This window comes from Platichthys flesus, chromosome 24 (assembly GCF_949316205.1).
Source record: "Platichthys flesus chromosome 24, fPlaFle2.1, whole genome shotgun sequence".
Classification (NCBI taxonomy): Eukaryota; Metazoa; Chordata; class Actinopteri; order Pleuronectiformes; family Pleuronectidae; genus Platichthys; species Platichthys flesus.
Window position 1 is genome coordinate 4,190,289 of NC_084968.1, and position 26,357 is coordinate 4,216,645.

At 45.4% G+C, this 26,357-nt stretch overlaps 1 protein-coding gene across 2 annotated transcripts in view; it reads right to left on the reverse strand.

Moving 5' to 3' along the window:
• Positions 1-26,357, reverse strand: part of kirrel1a (kirre like nephrin family adhesion molecule 1a) — a 31,258-nt gene that overhangs the window by 2,779 nt on the left and 2,122 nt on the right. Inside the window, exons 2-14 of one of the 2 annotated variants that reach the window (XM_062384415.1) lie at positions 14,298-14,447; positions 10,544-10,693; positions 10,301-10,458; positions 10,069-10,219; positions 9,802-9,907; positions 9,447-9,595; positions 9,152-9,279; positions 8,159-8,285; positions 7,810-7,910; positions 5,749-5,965; positions 5,050-5,157; positions 3,763-3,890; positions 3,334-3,411 (exon numbers count right to left, since the gene is read on the reverse strand). In XM_062384415.1, the coding sequence (XP_062240399.1) occupies positions 3,334-3,411; positions 3,763-3,890; positions 5,050-5,157; positions 5,749-5,965; positions 7,810-7,910; positions 8,159-8,285; positions 9,152-9,279; positions 9,447-9,595; positions 9,802-9,907; positions 10,069-10,219; positions 10,301-10,458; positions 10,544-10,693; positions 14,298-14,447 (1,751 nt within the window). Of the gene's footprint in view, positions 1-3,333; positions 3,448-3,762; positions 3,891-5,049; positions 5,158-5,748; positions 5,966-7,809; positions 7,911-8,158; positions 8,286-9,151; positions 9,280-9,446; positions 9,596-9,801; positions 9,908-10,068; positions 10,220-10,300; positions 10,459-10,543; positions 10,694-14,297; positions 14,448-26,357 lie in introns of both variants that reach the window. The other variant, XM_062384414.1, reaches the window with a different exon arrangement.

A 26,357-nucleotide genomic window follows, 5' to 3' on the forward strand; every position in this document is an offset into this window, starting at 1 on the left:
TAGAAGGTCAGAGGTCAGGGTGAGCTGCATGCCTCGAGCTGCTCAGCATCCAGGTTTGGCTTCATTAAGGCTGTGTTCTGGCTCTGGCTTGTTTTGTGACTCAGCTGCTTGAGGTCAGAGTTTCCCTTTTTCAGAAATATATGCAAATTAAGGTGCAGAGAAAAATCAGGCTCTGAACAACAGCAGCGACACTCCCTGTGCGAGCGGATTAGTGTCACAGTTACACTTTACACAAGTAATCCATCCAGACTGGCATCATGGAGCACAACATCAGATTAGAATAAATAATACAAACAAATTCTCTCACGTACCTATAGACTTTTAAATAAATATTCCTAAAGAATTATAAGATTGCATTTGGATGAAAGTTCTGGAAGCAGCATGACATGAAAAAAAAGCTACTGTATATCTGCTGTGTCCCTATTCTCTAGATACCACTTTATGGTTAATACATACACTGCATTGTATATACTAATTTCTTTGAAGATTGTTTTAAGAAATTAAGAAATGAATGCACATGACTGTTTAGATCTAACAGTATTAAGACAAGTTCAAGTCAGAAAAAGCATTGTCCATTGACCTTACAATGGGAAAGCCCCAGAAATGAATAGAGTAGAAGTAATTTCTTGTTTTATTTGACATATTCACGGGGCAGTCGCACCATCATCTACATCTGTTTTAGTTTTTTCTGGCTGAGAGGAGCTCCTCAATTTCCTTTGGAAATGGGATCCAACATAAGCAAGCTCGAAAAAAACAAACTGTCTTGGTATGTACTCAGAGTTTTTTTAGTCTAACATCAGTGTGTCACGTTTCCAGCAGGAGAAAAAACTGCACATGCAAAACTTGCTTTGTATGGAATTCACACAACTTTCACATTTTTGACCGAGTTAACAAGAAAAATCGGAAATCAAAATGTCAGCGTTAAACTCCGGGCCTCTTCAGCCGAGTGGATCCCTGCCAGCACGCAGGGTCGTGGAGGGGAGATGCTCTCCCCGCTCACTGCACCCCCTGCTGAACGCTCGAGCGTTGCTTTGCAGATTTTTCTGACATGATCCCACCGTCTCCTTACCAAACATGGACCCAGACTTCTCCCCCAACCAACTTTGCTTCACTGCTTTGCGGCTTCAGGCAGCAGGAGGCAGAAAAAAGCAGTCTGGCTGAGGCTGTCGTCGGGGTGATCTAACCACCTCCTGGGGTGGATTCATGTCTGAATTTGGCAGCTTTACGCGTGAAAATACATTCATCACCTTAGTACAACCCCGCGGTGTCAAAACCTATAAATGATTCATGCCAGCTGAATGGGCAGAATGCGCCTGAACTTCCTCTGTTCTTTTTCATTTTTTTAACAAAGTGCTGCCTTTAAATATCTTTGAAACAATAGCGCCAAATTTTCAAGTAATAAGAGAAGTGAGGCTAACAGTGGACCTGAGAGCGAAGGGCAGGGAGCGACCAGAAATGAAAAGAACGGCTGACCGCACTGCAGAATGTTTTTGTGTTAAATATCCGACTCTGTTGTTCTCACAGATATCGAATAACACTCAGTTTTGAAGAAAATTCAAAGACAAAGAGACCACCGGCACAGGAAACACCTCTCTGCTGAAGACACTATGAGGTCTCCATTAGATGTTTTTGTTGATAAATCCAAATGACAATCTGGCTCAAGGTTTCTCTTTCTGCTGGGCACAGCCGACAACACGTTGCCCAGAAAAAACAAAGAAGCTAAAGCCAGAGCCCATCGCACTATGGAATGAGGAAAAGTAAAAACATCTGTTTGTATCATCGCCTAGGATATACTAACATGTTTTGCTACAGTTTCATTAGGAATCAAACAGATATTGTTCACTCCTCAAAGTAACATAGGAGATCTGACTCAAGGAACAAATTAGCACATCGTTAAATTAAGTACACCTCTACCCTTTTGTCATTTTTAGAAATTTGATCCTGAACCTTGTAAATTACAGATACAAGTGTCTTAGGAAACTTTATTTTTATTAAACATGTTTGGGCCTCCTCATTTTAACTTTAACATCTCACATGACTCACATGAATGTGTATTTTAAGTTTAATTTGTTCTAATCCATAATCCTTCTCTCATGTCTTTTATTTAGGTAAATTGTGAAATTGTATATTAGAATACCCCTAAGTTGTTGTTGTAGTTTTCACGACCCTAAATAAAAGTTGTATAATTACATAGAAAATGGGAGTTTTGATAATCAAAGTAAACGCCATCTCCCAGAAAAAACATTAGGTTTAATCATTACACCTTTAGAAAATAGTAGAGGAACTGCAGCAGACCTATTATTTTTTCACGCGAAAAACAAAAATCCATTCTTCTGCACAGCACCACTGGAGGGTGATTGATCACCTTTATTATGGCGGTGATGATATCAATCGATGGACTCATTTGGGGTCATATATTTATGAATTGGGGTTGGTTTCAACATAAAACATTTAAGTGTGCTCTCCCTCTGAGTGTATTTTTCTCCAGCCTGGCAGATGCTCTCAGTGTCAACCCGCTGCACAGTGCGTCACTCAGAGTCTCAGTGTCACTCATGATTAGGGTATTTCAAAACCTTTGAGATGTGATAATAATAATTAGAATGAAACCTTTGTCAAAAATGAACTCCACAAGACCCCACGGTGACTTCAGTCTGATTTCCTGTCTTCTGTATCTTTTGTTTTTCAACCCACATGTGATTTTAACCCTTCTTAGTGCATTCTAGGTCTTTTAGTAGGAAATAAAGTAGCATTGAGCTCCTTCCATACATATACGTTTTACTCTGCTATCTCAATTCAGGGTCTGCATCCTTCGGAGGCTACATTTTAAAACAGTGCCACGACTAGACTGTCCCATTAGGTCCCATGAGGTAATGGTGTGGACTAAGTGGAGCTGTGCATGACTTCCTGGTGTCTGCCCCAGACTTGGTGGCACTGGTGACACAACACATGTTGAAATAGATCAAGGGGCATTCAAAAACTTTGTAATTCCAGCTCTGTTGCTAGGTAGCAGCAGTAAGGGATGGACGAGCCGGTAACACCGATCACAGAAATCTTCTCATGACCGGATTGTCTCATTAAAGTTCAGCCTTCTCAGTCTAAATGGCCCACGATCAAAAAATTCCTGTCCACACTGACCAATACATTCCTAGTGTGCAAGAGTGGTCGCCAGGAATGCGTCTTCAGGCATTTGAGTATTGACCTGGATAACAACTTATACACAGCCAAAGCGCTTGTGTGGACGGATATCGTTTTTAGTTTGAAGAAGAACCTCGCCTTAGGTTTTCAAGACCATCTGTGTCCTGTGGGAATGAACAGAAATGAGCGTTTTCTCACCTTTAAGTCGTACTCCTGACGGGTGTCCAGGGTGTCACTGCGGAGGTCGGACTTGAGCTCTATGTCGTCTTTAAATGGCTGATTGGAGGGAGAGAAGGACACAGAGGGGAGAAACTAAACGGTCAAACAACAAAACAAAAATGGGAAAAGAGGAGGAAAAAAAGGAGGAGAGAAGGTGACCACAAAACAGGAAAAGAGGGAAGGAGGTAACGGGAGGAGAAAATGGAATTATAAGTGTTAAAAAAAAAGAGGGGAAAGCATTGAGTTGGTTTTTAGTCAGAAGGTGTAGCACAGGGAGAGGCGGCTGAGTTAATCTGAGGTTTTTCCTACGACTGCAGGCTGTATCAACAGAGTCCAGCCCAAACACAAACACACACACACACACACTCACTCACACACACAAACACTCATCCTGCTGCTGCCACTCACCGAGTACATGGCCTTGACCATGCGCGAAGCCGTGGACACGCTGCCGGAGTCCTCCTCCAAGCTGTGGGTCTCCTTGTTTATCGTCTCCACCTTGATGTCGGGCTTACCCAGTGTGACCCCGCGCCGACCTAGAAGCAAAACACGGCAAGGTTGAATACAGCTGGACACGCGCACCCCCGGCCGGTGTGTTTTCACAAGCTGGGGTTGCAGGTTCAGAGGGGGCACCTATATCCACATGGTGGGGAGGAAGTTGGAGGTACGCAGCGAGGCCTTGTGATGAGCATTTATACCAGATCGTAAAAGTGTGTGATGAACTGGCAAGATGCTGTTCCCTGTTCCTATTTCAAATCCAGAGGTGAACGAACGTGCTTTTGGGGTCGTTGCTTCAAAACTTTGGAACAGCCTCCGTCTTTCCATCAGATCTGCGGTTTATCTTAAAAGGATTCTGAAAACTTGACTGATTGATTTTCTATTACTTGTCATGCACTTTACGTGCGCAGCCTAAATAAGACACAATTATCCAGATAAACTAAAAGAACAAGAAAGAAACCAGAGCAGCAGCATCAATGACAAAACCACACAAATAAACCATCCTGACATTTCTTTACAAGATTTAGAAACAAGGATTTTTGTTTTGTCGTCTCGAGAGCAACAGAACATTTCTGAATTTGAAACAGACACTTATTGTAATGGAACTTGTCTTTGCTCTATACAAAAGAAAAATTTGGTTCATTCACAACCTTGGCTAATTCACACATATCACACAAATGGCTCCTGCTCAGCAGTGCAACCAAAAACGTCTGACTCCTCCATAAGTTTTCTGTACCATGATTCAGTGGCACAAGATGCTTGATTTTACTATATAGTCATAGTTTCGGTTTAATTCTATCTTTTAAACTTGTTTTGGTCAAACGTAGCAAGTTCCTACCTTTCCCTACATACTCTAATTCAGCTTCAGAGACGTGTGATTTACTCCAAAAAAAAACCTTCTTATTGACCCTTTACATATTAAGCAAATAATTCCACATTTTAATGCTTAAATAGGCATTTCTGGTCTGTATAGACTCTGCTATTTTAAACAATAGTTAACTTTGGTTGCATGCTTAATTTATGTGTCTGTGTTCATTCTCGATTGTCGGTTGTATGTATTGCTCTATTTGAAATGTGTGTATATCAACGTATTAAGCACATTGTTACTGTTTCTTTTAAAACGTGCCATACTAATAAATGCATTATTCTTAACATTATTGTTTATGTGTTACATTAGATGTGCAGGGTATGACTCACTGCCTTTGCGCTGTCGGTAGAAGATGAGAACGAGGACCAGCAGGAAGATGAACAGGAGAATGGTGGAGCCCACTGTCCCACCAGCGATTATTCCCACCGGGACGTCCTCTGAAATGAAGGGGAGAGAAGGAGATGGTGAGCGAAACAGTCGACATGAAGATTTCAAACGATTTTATTTGTGAAAAACCGTCTTATAAACACAAACCACTAATCCTCATTAAATCATATAAAATATATTTTAGCCTTTTTTACAGCTGTTGGTAACTAATTGTTATTACATCTATTGTTCACAAGACTCTGTCTACACTGTAACTGTGTAATAAGTAATATGAAGCCTGGCATGTTCTTCTGTGTTATTTTGCAGTGGTGGATCTAGGATTTTGCTCAATCAGTGGCCAAAAGGGGGCCACATTTTAAACAGGGGGGCCAATTCTGATAACTCTATAGCTTTGAGCAAAGCCGCGCAGCATTAAATCTATCTTGAAAATTGTTTCTCGTTCAGGCACATGTTTTTCAAAACTAACTAGAAGACAAATATTTGTATAAATTGTCAGGGCACAGGGTCACTTCAGGGGCCAATCGGATTTGAGTCATTCCCCAATGGCCCCTCACCTGGAATCTGTCCTGAGCTAAAGTCAAAAAACATTTTACTTTTCCAAAATGCATGACCTAAGACATTGTATAGTTTTCACAACGCACCAGTCTCCTCCAGCATGATGATCATGGTGCCGGGGCCGAATGAGTTCCAGGCCGTGCAGTTGTAGTTGGACAGGAAGTCTGATTCCATCACGTTGTTGATGGTGAGGGTGGAGAGGACGCCGCCGCCCTCCACCGACGATTTGCTCTGCTCCACCGTGTACCTCTCCAGAAGCGTCCCCTTCTCCTTCTCCCACACGTTCTCCTTCCACGCCCACACCTGCAACGCACACACAGAGGGTGAATTGGTAATGTAACTATTAATTATGGTAAGCCCTATTTGGAATACAACCGGAATGGGAAGATTTTAACTTGAACATGGAGGGTGAATAGTCGTGTATCTGTGATGTGTGTACCTGAGACCTCAGTGAAGAATTTTAGGGCATTTTATGCACGTTTGAGATGGAAACTGTTCTTAAAACCCTTACTAAAAGTATTGAAACATGTTTTAAAAGAATGGTTAAGCATTTTGTGTTGTGCCTATTATTTGCCTTCTTGCTGAGAGTTGTTGTGATGTAAATATGAAGTCGGTTAGTTCAGACTTGAAACCGTAGGAGAGACCCTGGCTCCATATGAAACTAAAGACTTCCACCAACCAGCACTTCTACAGGTGGAGTGCTGTCTTACCTTTAGTGTCTCTATCAAATAAAGGAAATAGCTTATAAAATATAAATACAAATATGTAAAATATTTAAACCACATATCAGATTTAATATTGAAATCGAATGACGTGATTACAAGTTTAAAACGTTTTCTCATATGAGAGTGTATAGTGTTGTGGCTGCTCTTAATCTGCCTGTTTATAATGCTCCGGAGCTACTTCAGAATTACACCTTGTCATTAGTGAGTCCTCTTCAATGAGATTCTACAATAAACCACATTTTATTGTTTGTGTGCCGGACGATATGGTGAAATAAAAATAATCAGGTTATCAAAATAAGAAGAAGAATATTCAAATCGGTCCTCAGACCCACTGTACCCAATGACTATTACTGAGTACTGGTCGGCTGTTCATTCAAAGTTTATTAATAATGAATGCGTTGCGTGTTCAAATCACAACAAATTCCGCATTGTACTTCCCTGGAACGTTAAGAATACAAATGCCAAGTGTGAAGCCAATTGGATTAATAGTCCGTGAGATGTGCGTTCTACAAACAGACATACAGGCAGTGACATCTAAAGATGTTTAGGGAAAAGCAATATATGAATGGAATTGATACTACAGACGTGCATGACAAAGGAAAACTGCATAAATATACAACAAGTACATGTTAATGGACCAGGTGCATGATTTCCTCCAACAAGCAACAGTTTGTGTGTTTGTGCGGGCACAAGTGAAGTTGAATCTCGCACATTCTCCGACTTTAAAGCCACTAAAAGCAGCTCTATTATTCAGCATTGAAGTACTGTACGCAGGCCAGTTAATTATGTATAAACCCACATGTTCCCATAATGTGCCCACTTATTCCAGAGAAGGAGAAGCTCCTTGGCTGAGGCGTTTACTAGGACAACTGTTCTCCTCTCCAGTCCTTTATATTTTATAAATCTTTTTCTGTCCCAACCTCTGCCACTTGCATTAGGAGCGCGCACTGCGAGTCAGGACGGATCAGTCACAGGGGGAGGCGGGGAGCTAGCACTGCCGTGGCGTCTCGGCGATACGGCCTAGTGGAGAGAGCATCGGAGCTGATTTCTGACGCAGGAGCTAAAAGCGGAGCGGCTTAGTGTTAGTGTTGGTTTGTTTATGTGATGGGATGGAGGAACATTCTGGGAGAGTTTAAGGGTGAGTCACCGCTCAAAAGGAAAAGGGGACAGCGCCTAAAAGCATTTGCCGTGCAGGAGCGAGGGCCATTTAGGAACAAGAAGGTACAGTAACAGTAAAACACAAACCCCTGTCAGACTAAAAGCTACAACCTTGTGCTCTTTGTGACCAAAGCTTTTCCTTGCTTGGCAGTCTTTGTCTGAATAATTGACGCTGGGGTCAAATTTATAAATTTCAATTGTGGTTTTGGTGCAAGAAAGGTTTCATATCCTTGTCATTTTCCCTTTTTTTTCATTTCCACTTACAATCTTATCCGGAGGAGGCGTGCTGGCGATGAAGCACTTCACCTCGCCTCTCTCTCCTCTCACTGCGTACTGGACTGGATCACTGGAGATGATGGGAGGACCTGCATTGGTCAAAACGACAGGACACATGAGGGCATGACACAGAAAATACATCAATGTGCAAAACTTATGTTTTCTAAAGACGATGACCTAAGACGACCCGTTCTAGAGGCTTTCATATGGTTTTATAAATAAACGATCAACTCTTTGGATTTTTTTTCTTTTTCATTTACTGACAAGCTGACCTTTTGAAAAGAACTTTTTCCATCCTCTAAAAGGGATACATGAAATTATGTGGATGTTTTCTGACCGTTCACAGTGAGCGTGACCTCAGTCTCTCCTACTCCAATCCGTGGGACGATGGCCTTACAGACGTACTGGCCGGCGTCCGCCTGGCTCACTGACTTCAGATACAGCTGGTTGCTGTTACTCAGAACCTGTGGGGGAGTGAAAAAAAACTATATAAACGAGGGAAATCTGCTTCACACCGGCAGGGAAATAAAACATATGTAGAAGAGAAGCGCGTGCATTGTGATACCTCCACCTGTACATTTCATTATTTTATGTTCCATGTTTTAAAGTCTGGCTTTGTTTCAGCACACATGCTCTAATGCTCCGACCCTTACTGGCTGACAATGCTTTTAACCCATCACAAAGGTTTTGCAGTTGCCTGGCAACCACATCCATCAGAAAATTAGCTGTGTGAAAATGATGGCTAAATATGTAACCACCCAGTGCGAGAGGGAGAATCACCTGAGCGCGCCTGGTTATAGAGATGAGGTCACATCAGTCCACATCACTCTGAACTATACCTTCATATTAGTTAGTATATGTAACATAAACACACTGTTTATTTGTCCACCAGCCAGGGAGTCATTATTAACCAGGGCAGATGTTTATACTCCTATTTGTATTCAGCTTCTGGCTGTTGTCACACAATAGATGTTAACAACAAAACATTTATAATTATTGTAACTTTAGTTTTAAAAAGTGGTTCTTGCAAAGGTTAGTGGGTAAAAGAAAAGTAATTTCCTGGTCACGGGCTAGAGGAGAAGAGTGAAAAGGGTTGTTCAAGATGACCAATAGTGTATGATGTCATCTTATGTCATTTTAAATCCTTCCTATCCTCTATTTCGGCTGCAGCATTTCAATTTATAAGGATGGACGAGCTGTATGATCAGTGGGTCCACTCATCTGATCCGATTCAATATTAATTGACAGTAAGAGTATCTTAGAAAATACTCAGGTTAGTTTTGTGAGTAGGACCTCAGGGTCAGAGGAGACGTGTGCTTCGGCTTCTCACCATGTTTGATCCCTTTTTGAACCACGTGAGTGTGAGCGGGGGGTTTCCAGCCCATTTGCAGTTGAGGGTCACGTCAGAGTCGACGTCGACCGTCTGTGGCTGCGGCTCCACCAACAGGATCGGGCCGACTGGAGACGAAAAAAAGAGAGAGGGAGCAGGTTTGTGATTATTTGATTGTGTTTGAGAAATGATGCAGTCAGACCGAAGCGAAAGAGAAACACACAAGTGGTGTATTTCAGCCATCTGACTCCGCGCTGCAGTGAAGTGGGTCACGAGTGAGTGTTGTGTGACTCACAGTGGACGTCCACCAGGATGCTGACGTTGGTCTTTCCCACGGCGTTGAAGACCAGACAGGAGACGGGCTCGGTGAAGAAGGAGTGGTCCGCCTTGGTGGTGAACACGCTCTCCCTGGCGCCCTGCAGCACCACGCCACCTTTAGCCCACCTAGGATTCCGAGAAATACATTTACATACACTGTCAAAACATGTGGCACAGGCGGAAACCATAAACATTTGATAACCCACAGTCTAAAGATTGTGGATCTAACATCTTTTTTTTTTATCTTACAAAACAAATCAAAAAGCAACACTGTGACTGTCACTTTAAGAGGCCCAGTGAAAATAGAAAGGGGCCTGAGAGTGGAGGCCGACCTGTAGCCCATTATAGGAGGGTTGGCTTGTGCCTGGCAGGTGAAGGTGACTCGTTCCCCCTCCATGACAGAGCGCGGCTCGATGGACAAGGTCACTGTGGGTGGATCTGATGGAGAGAAAGAGAGAGAGGGGGGCTGCTTACTACTTATTATATATGCTGAAACCTGGAGGAGTGTCTAATACAAAATGGCTGCCACGCATTACTTATTAAGAGCTATAATAACATTGACGTGCATGCGATTTGAGATTAAGAGCAGCTTTTCTTACGGTGCACGTTGAGTGTGACAGTTGTCATCTTGCCGGTGGGAATAGCCAGGTTGGTGGCCACACAGCTGTAGTTCCTCCCGGTGTCGGTGTCGAACGGGTGGATGGGCAGGTAGCTACGTGTGGTCACTCTCTTCCTGTCCGGGAGCACCTCCTGGTAATTGATAATGTTGTGATTTTAAATGCAGCTCAGGGAGGTATGAGTTTAGCGTGGGGGGGTGCACGTGTGGCTTACCGTAGCACTGGCAGCCCCGTCCACGGGCAGGCCGTCTTTGAGCCACTCGATCACCGATGGCGGCTTCGCCCCTCGAGACACGCAGCTCAGGTTGTAGGACTCGCCGGCGTTCAGCAGCACCTCCGGACCCCCATCGATCACCGGGTCATCTGGGGGGACTGGAGCAGGAGAGAGAGCAGCGTTAGAAAAACTCACTGGCCTCACGTGCTGAATGTAGACGCACACATGAGACCACAAACGTACTGAGGACGGTGAGTTTGGCCCTCCTGGACCGCAGCGCTGCATCAGGGGCCTGGCACTCGTACAGCGAGTCATCAGTCAGGTCAGCGGTCTGGATCTCCAGATTGTACGCTCCCAACTCCTGCACGCGCAACACCTGGTATCTGGGCCAGGCTGGGGCGCAAAGAAACACACAACAGATTCAATTAAAAACTAACATGAGCTCCACTTCCACCTTAGGACCTCAGGATCATCTTTAAGATGCGGATTAAGATGCTTCTCTTATTGCTAATCTTAGCCCTAATCTAGCGCTACTGATGGCTGAAGGTGAATGTATGTCGCTATACCTCAAGATTTGAAATTCCAAATACAGACTCACACATCGCAGGTGCCAGAAACCCGACACACCCATGTAGAGTGTATCAGAATTTTTAAACAATGCAGCACGGTGCAGCTTGTGGCAAGTAAACAAAACATCAGATCTGTGTCACACATGAGGGAAAAGTATTCCTTCATCAGGACAACTGACACCAGAGAGACGCAATGGCACATGATGAACAAACACAAACGCATGACCAAACATACACGTTCACACACAAACACAATCCCACGTACACACAACACAGGCCCTCCGCTATTCGCTTCCCTTCCCCCATCCCGACACACGGCCCAGCTGTGTCACTGCTGTACATTCTCACCATTAGGTGGCATCCACGCGCTCTTTCACCAGCAGGGTGGAGAGAGATGAATGCATTATGACAACAACGTTTTAGAGGACTCAAATAGACTCCAGTGCATGGTGCAGAATTCATGTTTGCTGCCCAGATGTACATGGCATGTGAAAATCTCTGCTGCCGTCTCCGTGTGCAGCATCCAAAGTGAGCCGCGCGGGCCCGCCTAACCTTGTGTGTCCTTGTTTCTGCATGCATGTGTGCATGTGTGTGGCTTGTATATACGCACATTTGCATGTGAAATGTGCAGAGGGAGAAAGCGCGTTGAAAAGCCCAGAGAGAGAGAGAGCGGGCGGGGGGGGGACAGAGCCTCATACACAAACATACACAGGCACCCACTGAGTGTATGTGTGCATGAAGAGGCCAGTGTTCGTTCACATGTTTTTTATTTAAAAGCTTTGGCTTGAAGCACTGGACCATTACAGACACAATATGATTAAAAGAAAGGAGAGGGGAGACAAAGAAAGAATAGAGAGGCGACAGACGAGGACAGAGAGAGGGAGAGAAAGGTGGGAGAGGAGCGTTGACAGGAGGAGGCGAGCCGGATAAAGGTGAGGGAGAAGGAGACGAGTTAAATGAAGGATAGGAGAGGTGGAAAAAAAGGAGTGATCTTACATGAGGATGTCACAGAGGAGAGGAGAGGAGAGTAGAGGAGAGGAGAGGAGAGGAGAGGAGAGGAGAGGAGAGGAGAGGAAGGGAGAGGAGAGGGGACATTAACAAAAATAGGGACAATACAACTATTACAAATAAATAAATATAAAGGGACATAGTCCGGGGAAAAACATTCTAAACAAATACAAGGCGACAGCATGTCACAAATGATAATCTAGATAACTTCTAAATATGCCTGCTGGTTTTGACCAGTAATTAGACAGCTCCACCTTTGGACGAATCAGCGCTACTCTGAAACAGCTGCAACACAGTGACTACATTTACATGGACAGCAATATTCTGATGTAAACCTGATTGAACCAGCACTCTGAATCGGACACTGACATAAGGTCATACTCGGAATAAGCAATAATACTATATACTATATGTTGCATTCTCCTATTGGAGTTTTTACAGCATTCTGGGACATTTACAGTTACCAACTGCTGGACTACACATGTCCTGGGTGTAAACAAGATGGAAAAATAAAAAAGACCCGCAGCTTTTACATTTAGAAAAAGCATCGTAGATTTAAACAATTTAAGGTTGGGTATTTAAAACTGACGGAATGAGACGCAACTCCTTATCTGGCTATGCTCTGTAACATGTAAGCCGGAAAATTAATGGAATATATGAGCAACTCATGTAAACGCCATAATCCAAATAATGTCATATCTGAATAAGGTCAATAGTCGGAATATTGGGGTCCGCACAAATTAAGTCAAAGATGAATTGCAGCAATCCGCCAACTTCTGCTCAAGTCAGGGAAGCTGTGTCAAAAACACATGTGGACGGATGGAAAAAAGCAGGAGGCTAAAGTGAAATGCAAAGAGAAAGAACAATAAGGGGCGGAGAGCATATCTATATATATGTATTTATTTAGCCTTTAATAAAACCAGTCAGTATCAGCCCCTTCTTTCAAGATAAAGGTGATGATGTGATGCTCCCTGACCAAGATGAAGGGTGTCAGTCTGTAACTAAATGTGCCCGAGGACCCTTGGAATTACCCGTCAAGCGTTTGACGGTGTATGTGGAGGAGGTAGCCAAATTTAACGTCAAGCTAAATAAGTGACACAGTGAGTCACACACTGTGATGTGACGGGATAGCTGCTGTAGTAGTTGAAGCTGTCCTCCAGTAGCACGACAGCCTCCATCATCTCTTTGAGGGGTAGGAAAATGCTCCGCTGGCTCAATCTAGCTGCAACTAAAACAATCAGCAGCAAAGATATTTTGTCAGCACGCATTAGCCGCCACTGTTACAAACAGTGTGTGTGTGTGTGTGTGTGTGTGTGTTTGTGTGAGAGCTTTCAAAGTGTTCTGCCTTGGTAGCAACACTAGAAATTTGCCCAGTCACATATGTGAGAGTGTTCTCTTATTCTGAAAGTCAAATGTTGACCAATGGAAACTCTGGGATGTATCCACGCACATATACTTAGTTACTGTTCTTAAGTACATTTTTCATATATCTGTACTTAACTTAAATAGATTTACTTTCAGGTACCTTTCACTTTTTAGTCCGCTACATATATCAGCAAATATCTGTTCTTTCTACTCCACCATATCTTTACAATGAATCGTGTTTCCTTTCAAATAAGTCATGTGACAATACAAGTGTATTGAGTTGTATTGACTGTGACAGCTTGTATATTATTGTGTTGTACTGTTACTTGAGTACATTTATTTGTACTTTTACTTCCTCCACCACTGACCAATGGATGTGTAAAAAAAAAAAGCTGACACACACACACACACACACACACACACACACACACCATAGTTACTACTTGTCTTACCCTAACCTCAACCTCATATTAAAACATTTCTTCCTATTAAATTGTAATGAATCACATACATATATATATATATATGTGTGATTCATTTATATGTGATGCATTTACTCCTATCCTCTATAAACATTCCAGCTATTCATTTACAAACCCGTAGCCGTGCCAGACAGTCACCACCAAATGTGCTTGTTGTTTAAAAAGACTTTCAAATGGGTTTTATTTATTTAACACAGTGTTTTCTGTAGCTCTGCTTTGGTTTGCAGGCAGACGTTTCATTCATCCATTACCCACGGTTCTCTCATCTTGTCCACTCTTTAACGCACTAAGTGTGATGGACTGGGAAGTGGGTCCCTTGCAGTCAGCCCATAGTTGGTAGTTGTGTGGTTATGGTGACATTAAATATACTTAGTTTAGCATTTAGTTCAAAGCACCAGTGTAACAAGCAAATCGGCTTTACATTCTATCTCTATCCTCTCTTCTCTCTCAAATGAAATGGACTTCTCTGGCTTTGAACGTGCAGCATCAGACCTGGCTGCTCCAACCCCTAAGAAACCAGAGTCAGCTCAAGTCTCAGGGACGGAGGCCTGAGGAGGCTCTGTGGTTTCTCACCCTGCAGGTTTTCTCCGATGCCCAGAGCCAGGCCATCTTTGGTCCACTGAACGATGCCGGAGTAGTTGAAGACGACACAGGACAGTATCACCGTCTGGCCCCGCACCACCGACTGGTCTGCCGGCTCCTGAGAGAACCTCGCCGTTAACACTGGAGGTTGGGAAAAGAAAGAGAGGCATGAGTTCGGTACTTTCTCATTTCCACTGCGCACAAGCTGCAGACGAGCTTCTGCGAAGCTGACCACGACTATGGCATGTTATTTTAGCCATGGTTTTATGGTTAATTGATTAGAAAGCGCGTTTCCCCGGCAGCGATGGAATGTCTCGAAGGCCATCATCTTTGATCACAAGATGGTTCGCAGCTATTAACTTGAGGGCATGATGAGTGGGGAGAAAAGACAGAGGTGTCAAAGAAGAGAAAATTAGTCGGGGAAGACGTAAGAGAAAGAGGACGAGGCGGTTAATGCCGACTCAGGAGACAGGAACTGGGAGATCAAACACGCAACCTCAGCCATGGGGTCCCTCACATCCCCCCTTTTCTTCTTGCTCCTGACTTTTATTTCTTCAAAACACTCCGGCCCTCCCTTTCGTCTCCCTCTCTCTCTGTCAGTTTCCCCATTCTTCATTCCTCCCTATGAGTCATCTCCCAGGCTTCCACTCCCCAACCAAAACTACAGTGGCTGTCATTGTCTACTAGACTCTCTCCCTCCATTCTGTAGTCCACTGGCACAGCAGATAGTCCAGTGCCGAGCTGGCCCAACAGCCCAATGTGAGCAAAACACAAGAAAATCCGCCACTATTGTTCCACAGTGTGGGATGACAAGTTGTAATTAGCTGTCCCATGAAGACAAGACACCCGTATAATAGAGGAGGATCACTGTGCAGGATTCGCATCTCACTTTAAATTTCCCATCTTTCCGTTCGGTCTCTTCTCCTCTCTCCCACTTTTTTATCGTACAATAGATCATTAACCCAGTTCTAGGTAGTCAACCCCCCCACCACCCTCCTCTCCTTCTGTTCTCCCTCTATCATGCTGTATGTCCTTTACCCAAATTACTCTCCCTCCATCTCTGCTTTTCCCCGTGTATGTATGCATCCCTACTTGCCTCTTTCCCTTTGTACATCTACAATGCTGTCTATGAATGTCCTTTTGCCTGCACTGATTTCCCTCTCTCCCTCTCTGCACTATGCATGTGCCGCCGTCTTTCTATACACATATATAATGCTGTATATGTCCTTTTTACCCATAACGCTTTCTATTTCTGAGTTCCTCCTCCTCGCTGGTTGGAAGGGGGTTAGAGGCCGACTGTCACAACTCATTTATCACATTAAATATCAGCCCTCCAGCACTTTCTCTCCCCCTCCCTTTTCTTTTTCGTCCGCCCCGTTCACCCTCGCACGTCTCTCACTTTTTCCCTCACTCCCCTTTCTTCACCTCCTTCCATTTACATCTCTCCTTCTCACTTGTCCTCTCCACTTTTTATGTATCACTTGTTTTTCCCTTCTCCTTCCCTGGCCCTCCCTCTCTCATTCCACTCACACTTCTCCACCTGAACCCTCCAGCACTTTTCTGAAGGTTTCCGTCCCTCTCGCTTTTGGTAACAACTGCCATATGCAACTCCCCCCCCCCCCCCCCCCCCCCCGATGACCCTCCATCCATGTATCATGTTTCCCTTCCATATACACAGACATGCACTCTCCCCCGATCATGTCAGATTTAAAGAGGTAAAATGGGCCTGTTATTACAAATGAATGCAATCAAGCGATGAGGCTTCCGTACCACTCGCAACAACCACTCCTGACTTTATTATTCTGAAGATAAAAGAGATATACAGCAAAAATGGAATCAGATGCAGGGGGAGCTTTGCAGCATGCGTGTCTAGAATAATTCAACAATGAACCCAAAAGACCAACAACAACAGCAGCTCTTAATTTGATCCCTGAGGAACTCCTAGATTAACAGGATTAACGTATTAAAATAAACAAAGCAAACAACATTGTAACAGTGATTAGTGCTGAAAAGTTGGGAGGTTACATCATATCAAGTCACAAAGCCTTCAACTGCAAACGGTGTAAAGGCGCCACAGCAGTGCATGTTTTCCCCAGCATAAGCTCAATAATATATATAATTCCCCTGATACAACATCATGGCTTGACCGAATGTGTGGAGGTAAATACCAACTTTTAAGCCCTAGTCTCAATCCCCTTTTACTGTGAATGTTTTTGAATTTAAATATATACAAATTCTTGTTTTCCCCCTCTGTGCTCCTCTCACTGGGTTGCCACGGGGGAGGTCGGTTGGAAGACGCCACATTTCGCATTTGTCACTGACTTCGTTTTTTTTGTGTTCAATTCTTAACAATGAGCTTGCATGTGGTATTTCTGATCCAGAAATGTCATTGTTGCTTATTTAGTTAGGGATGTTTAATGTAGAGCAACACTTGAGATTCAAGTTAAGGAGGCCAGTGTCTGACCTCTATCATGGGCAGAATGTGACCTTGTTTGCTGCCCCCACTCCCTACTGACCTCACTTGCACATGTTGGCTTCAGACAAAGTCAGAGAAATGTGAATCCTCGAAATTTCCTCTTTTGTACAAGCATTCATAAAAAAAATGTAAATATTGAAGATGTAAACACATTATTGTAATGTTATCAAATTTAAGATCTACCGGTTATGTAGTAGTTGCCTGCTAAGAACTCCATCAAATCCAGAGGGGACTCACTCCAGAGTTAGGCGACCGTTCTCTGTTGGTTTCTTATTTACGAGAGACCCTTTCACTTAAAACAGAATCATGTGATCCAGTGTAAATATGGAGATATTGATTATAGATGCTGTAAGAGGTATGCAATGCTTCACTTGCTCCAGAAAAACCAAAAGGGCTGGAGACGTCTGTTACCTTACAAGGTTATCATGTCAATATTTCATGAGAGTTCAAGAGTGTTGTCAGCTGATTGTATGAAGAGTATGCATATTAAATGTCATGTATGCACCATAATGAGATCAACCATGCCAATTGCTGTATGGTACAGTGTGGATTTAAACACAGTTATCTTAAAAAGCATGAGAAGCCTATTCTCAAATATCCATGGGTGCGCAGAGAGTTTAGCTGGGTTTAAACTACCCCGCAACCCCAGTAGCCCGAGGGCAAGCAAATCCTTTCCTCCACCACCTCAGATACGGGAGCTGGAGGTATTCCCTCAACTGCCTCAGTAAACCACGAGCATAATCCAAACTGAAAGCGTCTGAGCGGAGGCTACACAATCTGCGGAGAATTCACCCATGCAACGGACTGAAAACAGTGACTCATTGAAACATGTGCTCTTCTGATTTCCATATTACCCAGTTAACACTTGTCAACACGGGTGTAAGCGCTCGTGTCTGTGTTTTAGCAGGGAGATCTGCGTGGATGGAGCAGCACTGGCAAGACAGAAGCGAGGGAGCATGTATTCTTTCATTATGTGGGTTATGCTGCAGTGACAAATTTAGAGTGTGTCCTGATTTCCTTGAGTCACTGATCCCCAAGATACCACCGGGAGACTCCAGGCAGCCTGTCCACACAAAGACCACGGTCACAAAGAGCTGTGACCATGACCACGTGCACATGGAAAACACACACACACACACACACACACATTCACACACACACACACACACACACACATAAGCAGGCAGCAAAGATGACCCAGCCCACACCACATGGGCTAACCATTTCCTGTCAACACACACACAAACATAACCAGTCTAAACCCCAAACATGTAATCGACACGTCGAGGCGGTTTCACGAGTATAGATTGAGCCACGGCACGGACTGAACCGTCAAGCCAGCGGAGCATCTCCCTCTCCACTGGGAGCGGGTCTCAGTTTAGTGTGGGATTAAGTATAGCCCAAGTCAAAGTTTTGAAAGGGATTAGGATTAATGTGGGGGCCGAGGACAACAGCCCCTGCAGACACTGTGACACCAACCTCGGCTTTTCAGAGCAGACACAAAGCCAAAGGCGGGCACACACAAACATGCACACACACATGCACTCCTTGCCATGTGACTCACCAAAAGCACGGCCACACGCCACCATAGTGTGAACCACCACAGCAGTTTAGCCCGAAAGCACCTCTCGCACCATGTGATGGTGTTTTAATAGCAAGGTAATGAAGCGTCAATTTGTTGCTGAGAATTACAGAAACGGTATATGCATGCAAAGAGGGTTGAGCTATTTTTAGTAAGTGTGCTGCTCCTATGCCCTGCGTTCCTTCATTTGCCACACGCCCTGCTGCTGGGCAGTGAATGGCAAAGCTTGCTTTTCAGCATTTAAACACAGGCTCACCTCGCCTCTCCGTGCACGGGACCGGAGACGAGGCTTGAAGTCATGCCATGCAGAGAGCAGAGAGTTCTGGGAAATGGTTCACTGGCGACATTCAGCCTCACTAAATCACATGCTATTAAATAAAATGCCGTTTGTATGGATTGGTATGCATCGATCTAATTATCTTTGTGTCTGGCCCCACCCCTCCCGGTACCCCCGCCGTACCCCTGCAACACAGTCCCCCAGCCTTCCTCTACCTCGCTCCTCTCCAGCCAATCCCGGGCTTCGGCTGGATCACAGACGTGCGTCACCATAGCAACAGCTGACGTGTAAAGTAACTGCCCAAAAAAAGTTTTCTGTCTGTGGGTGCACACGGCGTGTGTGCATCTGTGCGTCTGATGAAACCCTCCCTTGTGCTCGGTACACCCATTTTTCTGAAATTGAGAGAAAACATTTTCAATGACCTCACCCTCCCTCCACCGATCCAATTGATAGTGAGGCGGCCTCACTGTCTCTCATTATTTCTCTCATTCACCATCACCCCCCTCAATCTTTCTACTGTTAGTCAATCCGCTCCAAATTGATTTGGTTATCTGTCTAATTCCATATCGCCGCCGCGTGTGGCCAATGTGTTGGTTGTTACAGAAGGGGTGGGGGGTGCTGCCTGAAAATGAGATGCGGGGAGAAGGAGAACAAAGAGAGACGGCGAGGTCCACATGAGCTCTGAAGTGTGATGGAGGAGGATGACATCATTGTTTTGGGACAAAGTTGCAGCCACGGGAGTCATGCGGCACGGACTCGCTCTCTCTCTCTCTCGCCGTACATGCCTGCACATAAATCCATCTGTCAGTCCATCAGTCACTCCGTGCCCTGACAGATCTGCACGGGCATCCTGTGTCCTGTGTGTGTGCATGAGGCTGTTTGCGCCAAGCGAAGATTATTGTCAAGACGTCTATAAAATGTCAGAAATCAGTGGTAAAAATGTCTCATGCTTGACAGACTGGAAACAATAAGAAATCAGTGATAGAATCAGTTTATGTGAATGTTCTGTCGTCAGCTACGTCCCCTAACCACATGAGCATGTGCAGCCTCTCCATCCATTCTTCTGCCCGTGGGAACTCTACCACCTGTGCCTGTCTCCTCACAACAACATGGCCGCCCCGGCAGGACGGCCATAATAACCTGTCGCCATGGTGACGCCACTATAGGAGCAGGCGAGAGACAGAGACGGAGAGGAGCGGGGAGTGAAAGGAGGCGACCCGCTGAGCGTGCCGACACCGTGTCAGTCAAACACAAAGGTGACTCCTGGAGGTGGAGACGGAGCGGAGGGGAAGATTAGGGCCGAGTGGGGAGAGAGCCAGAAAGAGAAAGACTTGGAGACTCCTGCCTTTGTTTGACGCATTGTCCTCCTACTCGCTCCCTTGCTCTGTCACCTACCTTGCCGTCCTCCCCCTTACTAGCAGCCAGCGACCTCTCTTTCTTCCTCTCTTTTGTGGCCTTGCCCCCTTCCCCGTTCCCTGTTCACTTCCCTCTACATATACCTCCTTCTACTTTGAGGCATCTATCAAATTATCACTCCTCCTTCTCCCCTCCATCTAGTGGCCTTATCCCCTTCTCCGGCTGCTTTTCCACCTTCAAGCATATCTGCTTCAGTTTCTCTCTCTCTCTCTCTCTCTCTCTCTCTCTCTCTCCCTCTCTCCAATACTATAAAAATGGTTGCTTTGGAAACACGTTTATTTGGAAATGGCAGGAGGAAAATTTGTCTGTGCTTTGTCTGTCCATTTTGATACCACCATGAGCATGAGCCCATGTCAAGGTGTGATGACTGGTTTTCTCTGTGTGTGTGTGTGTGTGTGTGCGTGTGTGTGTGTGTTTGTTTTAGTGTGTGTTTGTGTTAAATTCTCCGGGGTTCCTCTCGTACACACATTTCACATCTGAAGAGCTTTATTTGTACCAAACAATCCCGACATTGTTACCATGGCTACAGCCAGTGAGGACCGCTGACACAATGATAGACACGGTGGCCATGGCAACCCCTGGATCAGTAGTGGGTAATATGATAATTCATGGATGAGCTACGTGACACATTACGGGCACATGAATATGCTCAAGTGGTCGAGAGCCGGCCTGCCGCTGGTAATCCAGGAGCGCCTGTGCGGCCGACCTGCCGAGCGACTGACAAAGAATACTCTGCTGTAACCAGGGGTGACCGGGACTAACAATGGCCGTCCTCTGGATAAGCTTCAACGGGGGGGAAACACACGTATCAAGCTGCTCCTCTGTAGCATCGTGCTGTGGAGCTTGTAGCGCAAGGGGTTCGCCGCTGAATTCAACTGACACAATCGATACCGTAATGAATTACTAATTCACAGCAGCGAGTCCCCTACTGATTTCTGGGCAGCGACCCATTCCTAATGCCAAGGCCGCCTCCGAGAACCACGTGATCTCGCCGATGAACATCCGCCCTGTGGGTTGTGACGGTTTCAGATCCACCGATTCCCCTCACGTTACAGGACGGCACGGCGACGGGATCCAGCAGGACTATTTTTACCAGCAGCATCCCATCCATAAATCAGCTCCTCCCAAGGTCTGCTTTAATTCGATACAGTGCAATCTAATTTTATTGGTATGTACTGGTGCTTCTTGCAATGTCATCTGTCACACACCATCCAATAAAAAGCCCAGGGGCCTTGACCTCAGGGGGTGTCGTAATATTGCTACAGAGCCCCTCGCTGCTATCGGCACGAGTGCATGTTGTCACTTTGAAAGGGAGGCGTCTTAGTTGATTGAAAACACACGGACAAGACTGGAAAGCAAAGTCAGTGGGGTGAGGATAATGTCCGGCTCAGCACTGTAGACTTTTAAACTTTAAAGCCTTCGGAACACATTACTGCATGTTTACTGAATGAAGAGACGTCTCTCTTAAGAGAAACAGGGACCTATTCTTCTGCTTTTTACACCTAAAAAAACCCTGATATGATATGACCAACATAATTTCCACATCCATCCGAGAATCCAGTCTACAGCTGTTTGGGTTAGACCTCTCAGGGGGTGTGGACATCCCCCTTATTTGGTCTGGACCTTCGGACCAATCATTTTAGTCCGAGTCTTTAAACTGTTGTGAAAGGCGCCTTTGACAAACAGACCCAAATTGAGTCCAAGTAAAGGAAGTGGTCTCAGTCCGGATCAAACAAACCATGGTTCAGAATGGTTGCTGTGTGAAAATAACAAGGTCATTCATTCTGCTGGCAGATGTTGCCACTATAATATCATTATAAATATTATTAAGTATTTGCCGTGCTTCCTAGATTTTGCAATCTGACACCAAAACTAAGCAGATCAAATGTATTAAACATAACAAACACATGAACCTTGATTTAGACTATGGTCCTGACTTTCAGGTGTGAAACCATATTGCAGCAGCACAGAATGACATTTCAACCAATAGTGGACCACAGGTTGAGGAAGGTTCTTTGCTCATTTCATCACACCATCTAGCTTTATCTTTAAAAACAGTGCTTTCCACAGAGCCCTGACCCTCAGCCCCATGCAACACCTCAGGGAGGAACTGGAATGCCTACCATGAGCCAGGGACCTATCGCCCAACATGAACGGGGGCACATCGCTGCGGCCACTCCCCAAAGTCTTGTGGAAAACCTCCCTGGTGAAGTGGAGCCTGTTATCACAACAGAACAGCCCAATTTTTGGCCATGGAGCGAATCTTCCATCAACTTGCAATGACTTTAAAACATTTTAATTAGACGGAGTCCAATCTGGATCTCGAGACATGGGTAAACCGGGCTGTGGTAAGCTTCGCCTCGAGGGTCCAGTATGAAGCTGGCCGGGGCGGCCTTTAAGAAAGTAATGCATCTGAACAACATTGTTTTAATGACTGGACTTGGAAGCCATTGATGATTATGACTATCAAGAGGCTGCTCGCTCATTATTCGCCGTGTGCAATAATTCCGCCGGCAGGCTGTTATATTACACAGCGAAGGGCTCGCGGTGCTGTGGTAACCGATCGAGTTAGACGGCTGACCCTAATGTTGTTATTGTAAGAGCAAGATGGATAAAGAACATGGGGTCTCTCTCCCTCTCTCTCACTCACTCCCTTTCACTCCCCCCCCCCCCCTCCCCCCCCTCGGCCCTGTCCCTGTTGAGGAGCAGAAACTGGGAGAGCGGCGAGATGAAGTGACATCATCAGCGTCAGACACATTCCTGCGGAGGGAGTCGGTGAGGAGGAGGAGGAGGGGGAAACAGGGGAAGAGGAGGAGGAGGAGGAGAATGTCCCAAAACTTTTTGAGGTTACAGGACCGACTCCCCCCTCCTCTGCCTCACAAATGCATCCATTCTCCCTCCCACTGCCTGTGTGTGCGTGTGTGTTCGTGTTTTCCAGCACACGTTACTGCGTGTGTGTTACAGTAAATGGGCTCCTCTTCCCCATCATGTGCTCCCTGTTTGAATTCATGTGCTTCTCCTCCCGTCCCCCTCCCCCACCGCTTCCCCCCGACTCATACCAACCCCCTCCTCTCGCTCTCTCTCTCTTGCTCTCTCTCTTCACCGACCAGAGGAATGCGAGAACCACATCTGGAACTTATTATAGAGAGAGAGAGAGAGCACAAGAGAGAAAGGGGTAGATGGAAAAAGAAGAAGTAATGGTGAGGGGAGGATGGGGGAGGAAGGGAGGGGGGGGGACTCAGATTTAAAAGAAAAAAAAAAAAGAAAGTCCAGGAGGGGACCGAAAGAAAGAGAGCAAGAATGAACTGAGGTAAGCAGAAACAAGGGCTCGTGTTGCAATGGAAAGGAAGCAAAAAAGAGAAGTAAAGTTAATAGCAACACAGATTAATGCCAATTAACCTCGGCAGGGATGGTGGGCGGGGCTCGACTGGCACCTTGGACGCCGGTTCACTCACTCCTGACGACTCCGAGGCAAACTGTAGCCTTTGAAGCGGCCGACATATTCTGTGTGAATGAGCTGCTCCACTGTCCCCACTGAGGGGGCAGTGGAGCCTGAGTAATGGTCCCTTTCTCTCCGCCGCTGGCCGCCCCGACCACTCCTCCTCCTCCTCCTTCGTCCTCGGCCCTCTTCTTTTCATCCAGCACACCCCGGCCACCCCCCCCCCCCCATACTACAATGCCGCCCCCCTCCTCCTCTCCACCTCTAAAACAAACACAAGAAAGGAAAAAACTCCAATCACTCTCGATCGGGCTTTGCCCACCTGCCCACAAGACTAACCCTCTTTGTCTCCCCCCTCCATTTCTACCCCAAAACAACTTTTTGGTGTAACCCCCCCCTCCCTCCCACTTCCCTCATCCCCTCCCTCCGTTTCCCCACATTGGTCCTCTCAGCAGAATGTGGCAGCCATGCAGTTTGGGAAAACAAGGCCGATAGATTCGGTCAGATGTGATAAAGTGTTTTTCTCTCGCTCAGGGGACTCTGCATAAAGACACATTTTTAAGGGGATGTTGTTTATTTTCCTCAGATCTTCTTTTTATAACTCGAATGCCCCCAGCCTTTCAAACACAATCAAATTACAGGGGCCTTTAAACTTAAGGAGCCTTCGCGCAGCCGTTCTGGAAGCTCAAAGCGAATGTGTGCGTGTACTGTTGATTGAATTTTCCTCGGACCACAACTTTGACAATGAGTTGTCCGACTAAATAGTTCTGCACCCTCCAAAGATTTCCCTGGGTCATCTGAACGCATGCACGCGCCGCCCTTTGTTCTCCCAAGCACCACTTCAAAGAGCATTGTGGGACGCGCTCGTGTCCAGAGGAATGCCCTTAGACCAACATATCAACTGGGAGAAGCAATCAACATGTCACACGTTGACAAACACCCGCCGGGACAGAAATGCCAAGATTTGTCCGATTGAATGGAACCCAATGGGGAACAACAGGCGTGGATGTACATTATAACATCTCAGGCTCCATTCCCAGGTCGAGCTTTACAGCTTGTTCACTGGTTGCGTTCAGTGGCTGATTTCGGTAAATAGGCTTCGTTTTATATCCCGCTAAAAAAAACACAATACCATGAACGCTGGGTTCCTTCAGAGTCGGATGTCTCACTCGCTGGGGTAAAATAAACGACTTCTGCCTGGCTACATGTGTCACTCCAGATCTAGACTATAGGGTTCACTATAGCACCGCAAAAATGGTTGGTTAGCCTTTGACACCATGGCAGAGCGCTCGCGAAAAGAGAGTCACTTCTCTATAAATAATTATTATGAAAGACCCTTTTCGCAACTTTGGTCCAAAAAATCCTGTTAGTCATTATAAAGAGAAACTTTCGTACCAAATTGACTTAATAGCTCATATAAATGACTAAGTTTCTCAAGATAATGACTTACCAACTCAAAATAATGAGCTAGTATGTCAGAATATAGACGTAATTACTCATAATAATGACTTACTAGCTCAAAATTAAGTAGTAACTCAAAACAATTACTTAATATCTCAAAAGGATTACTTAGTAGGTCATAAATTTGTCCCTTATTGGACGTGTCATTATCCCAATGCACTATTTCCTGATGATAATTTACTTATCTCATACTTCACTTACTTCCTCTTAGTTTTCAACTTTTAAATCTCATCGTTTGATTATAGCAATCATCTCTTCATTCTTTCACCGGCAGAAAAAAGAATGATTTTCTGGAGGTGGCACTTTTTTTTAACGGCTCATATACTTCTATCTCTTCTTGCCATAATCGGAGCAGGAAGGAGTTCTTCCAGTGCAGTTGGAGCAGTTATCGTCGCCCACAGTGGCCCCACGCATCCACCGAGTAATGAACTTCAGAGGTTTCCCTTCTCCAGCTCTGCACGAGCTTAATGAGACAGAGGACTGGCTACAGCAGATTAGCTCGGTCTAACTCCTCGTTCCTCTTTTATTTATTGCGAGAACATCAAATAAATCACTTGCAGTGCGATAGAGACAGTTTTTTGCCTGGCAAATTGGAAAATGTTTCATGTACCACCAGTACTCAGTAATGGGGGGTGGGGGGGGGGGGGGATTTGAATTTGTTTAAATGAAAATGTCACAGATTATTACTGGCAACCAATGCATGAAATGTAAATCAGCAGAGTGTTTCAGTGCCACGCCGGATTCTTTACGAGGCTTTTCCTATTTCTTCCTTTCTATTTGAACTATTACAGCCCACTTTGAGTCATTAACAGTACACATGCAGGAGTAGAACCAGCACTTCCCTGATCAAACAACCCCTCGAGGCGCCCTCCTTTCTCTGGGTGTGCGAGTCCGACTCTTCCAGCACGTGAATGTTCTCTCTGCTGAACAAAAAGGCAGGAATCCGTCTGAGGTCTGTGATTCACGGGCTCGGGCTGTGTGATTCAGAGCAGAGAGTCGGGGGGGGCGGCGGCGGCGGCAGCAGCTCATGGCCTCGGCTCGCAACAAAAGGACAGAGGCTGACAAATGGTACACCTGCACCGGGGCCTTTGTCCGAGTCAGCGTTTCAGCCCCCCCGGTCTGGGCTGAAGGTGCAGTGCTGCGACCTCAAGGCCCCCCCCTCCTCGTTAGGCAGTTAAAGGAGTGTGTCCCCAGTGATTGATCATCCAGTAACGTTTAACAGCTGCGTTAATGGTGGCGCTTGCTTGGGACTTATTAGCCGGTTGGTATGTAGATACAAGGCCAGGATGCTCAATCAATCCCTGCAGTGGTGCTGCTAGTCGAGACTTCTCCTAGAGCTCGTCCCGGCTGCAGCTTTACGAACCAATCGAAACAACTTGAAAAACATTCGGATCCACCAC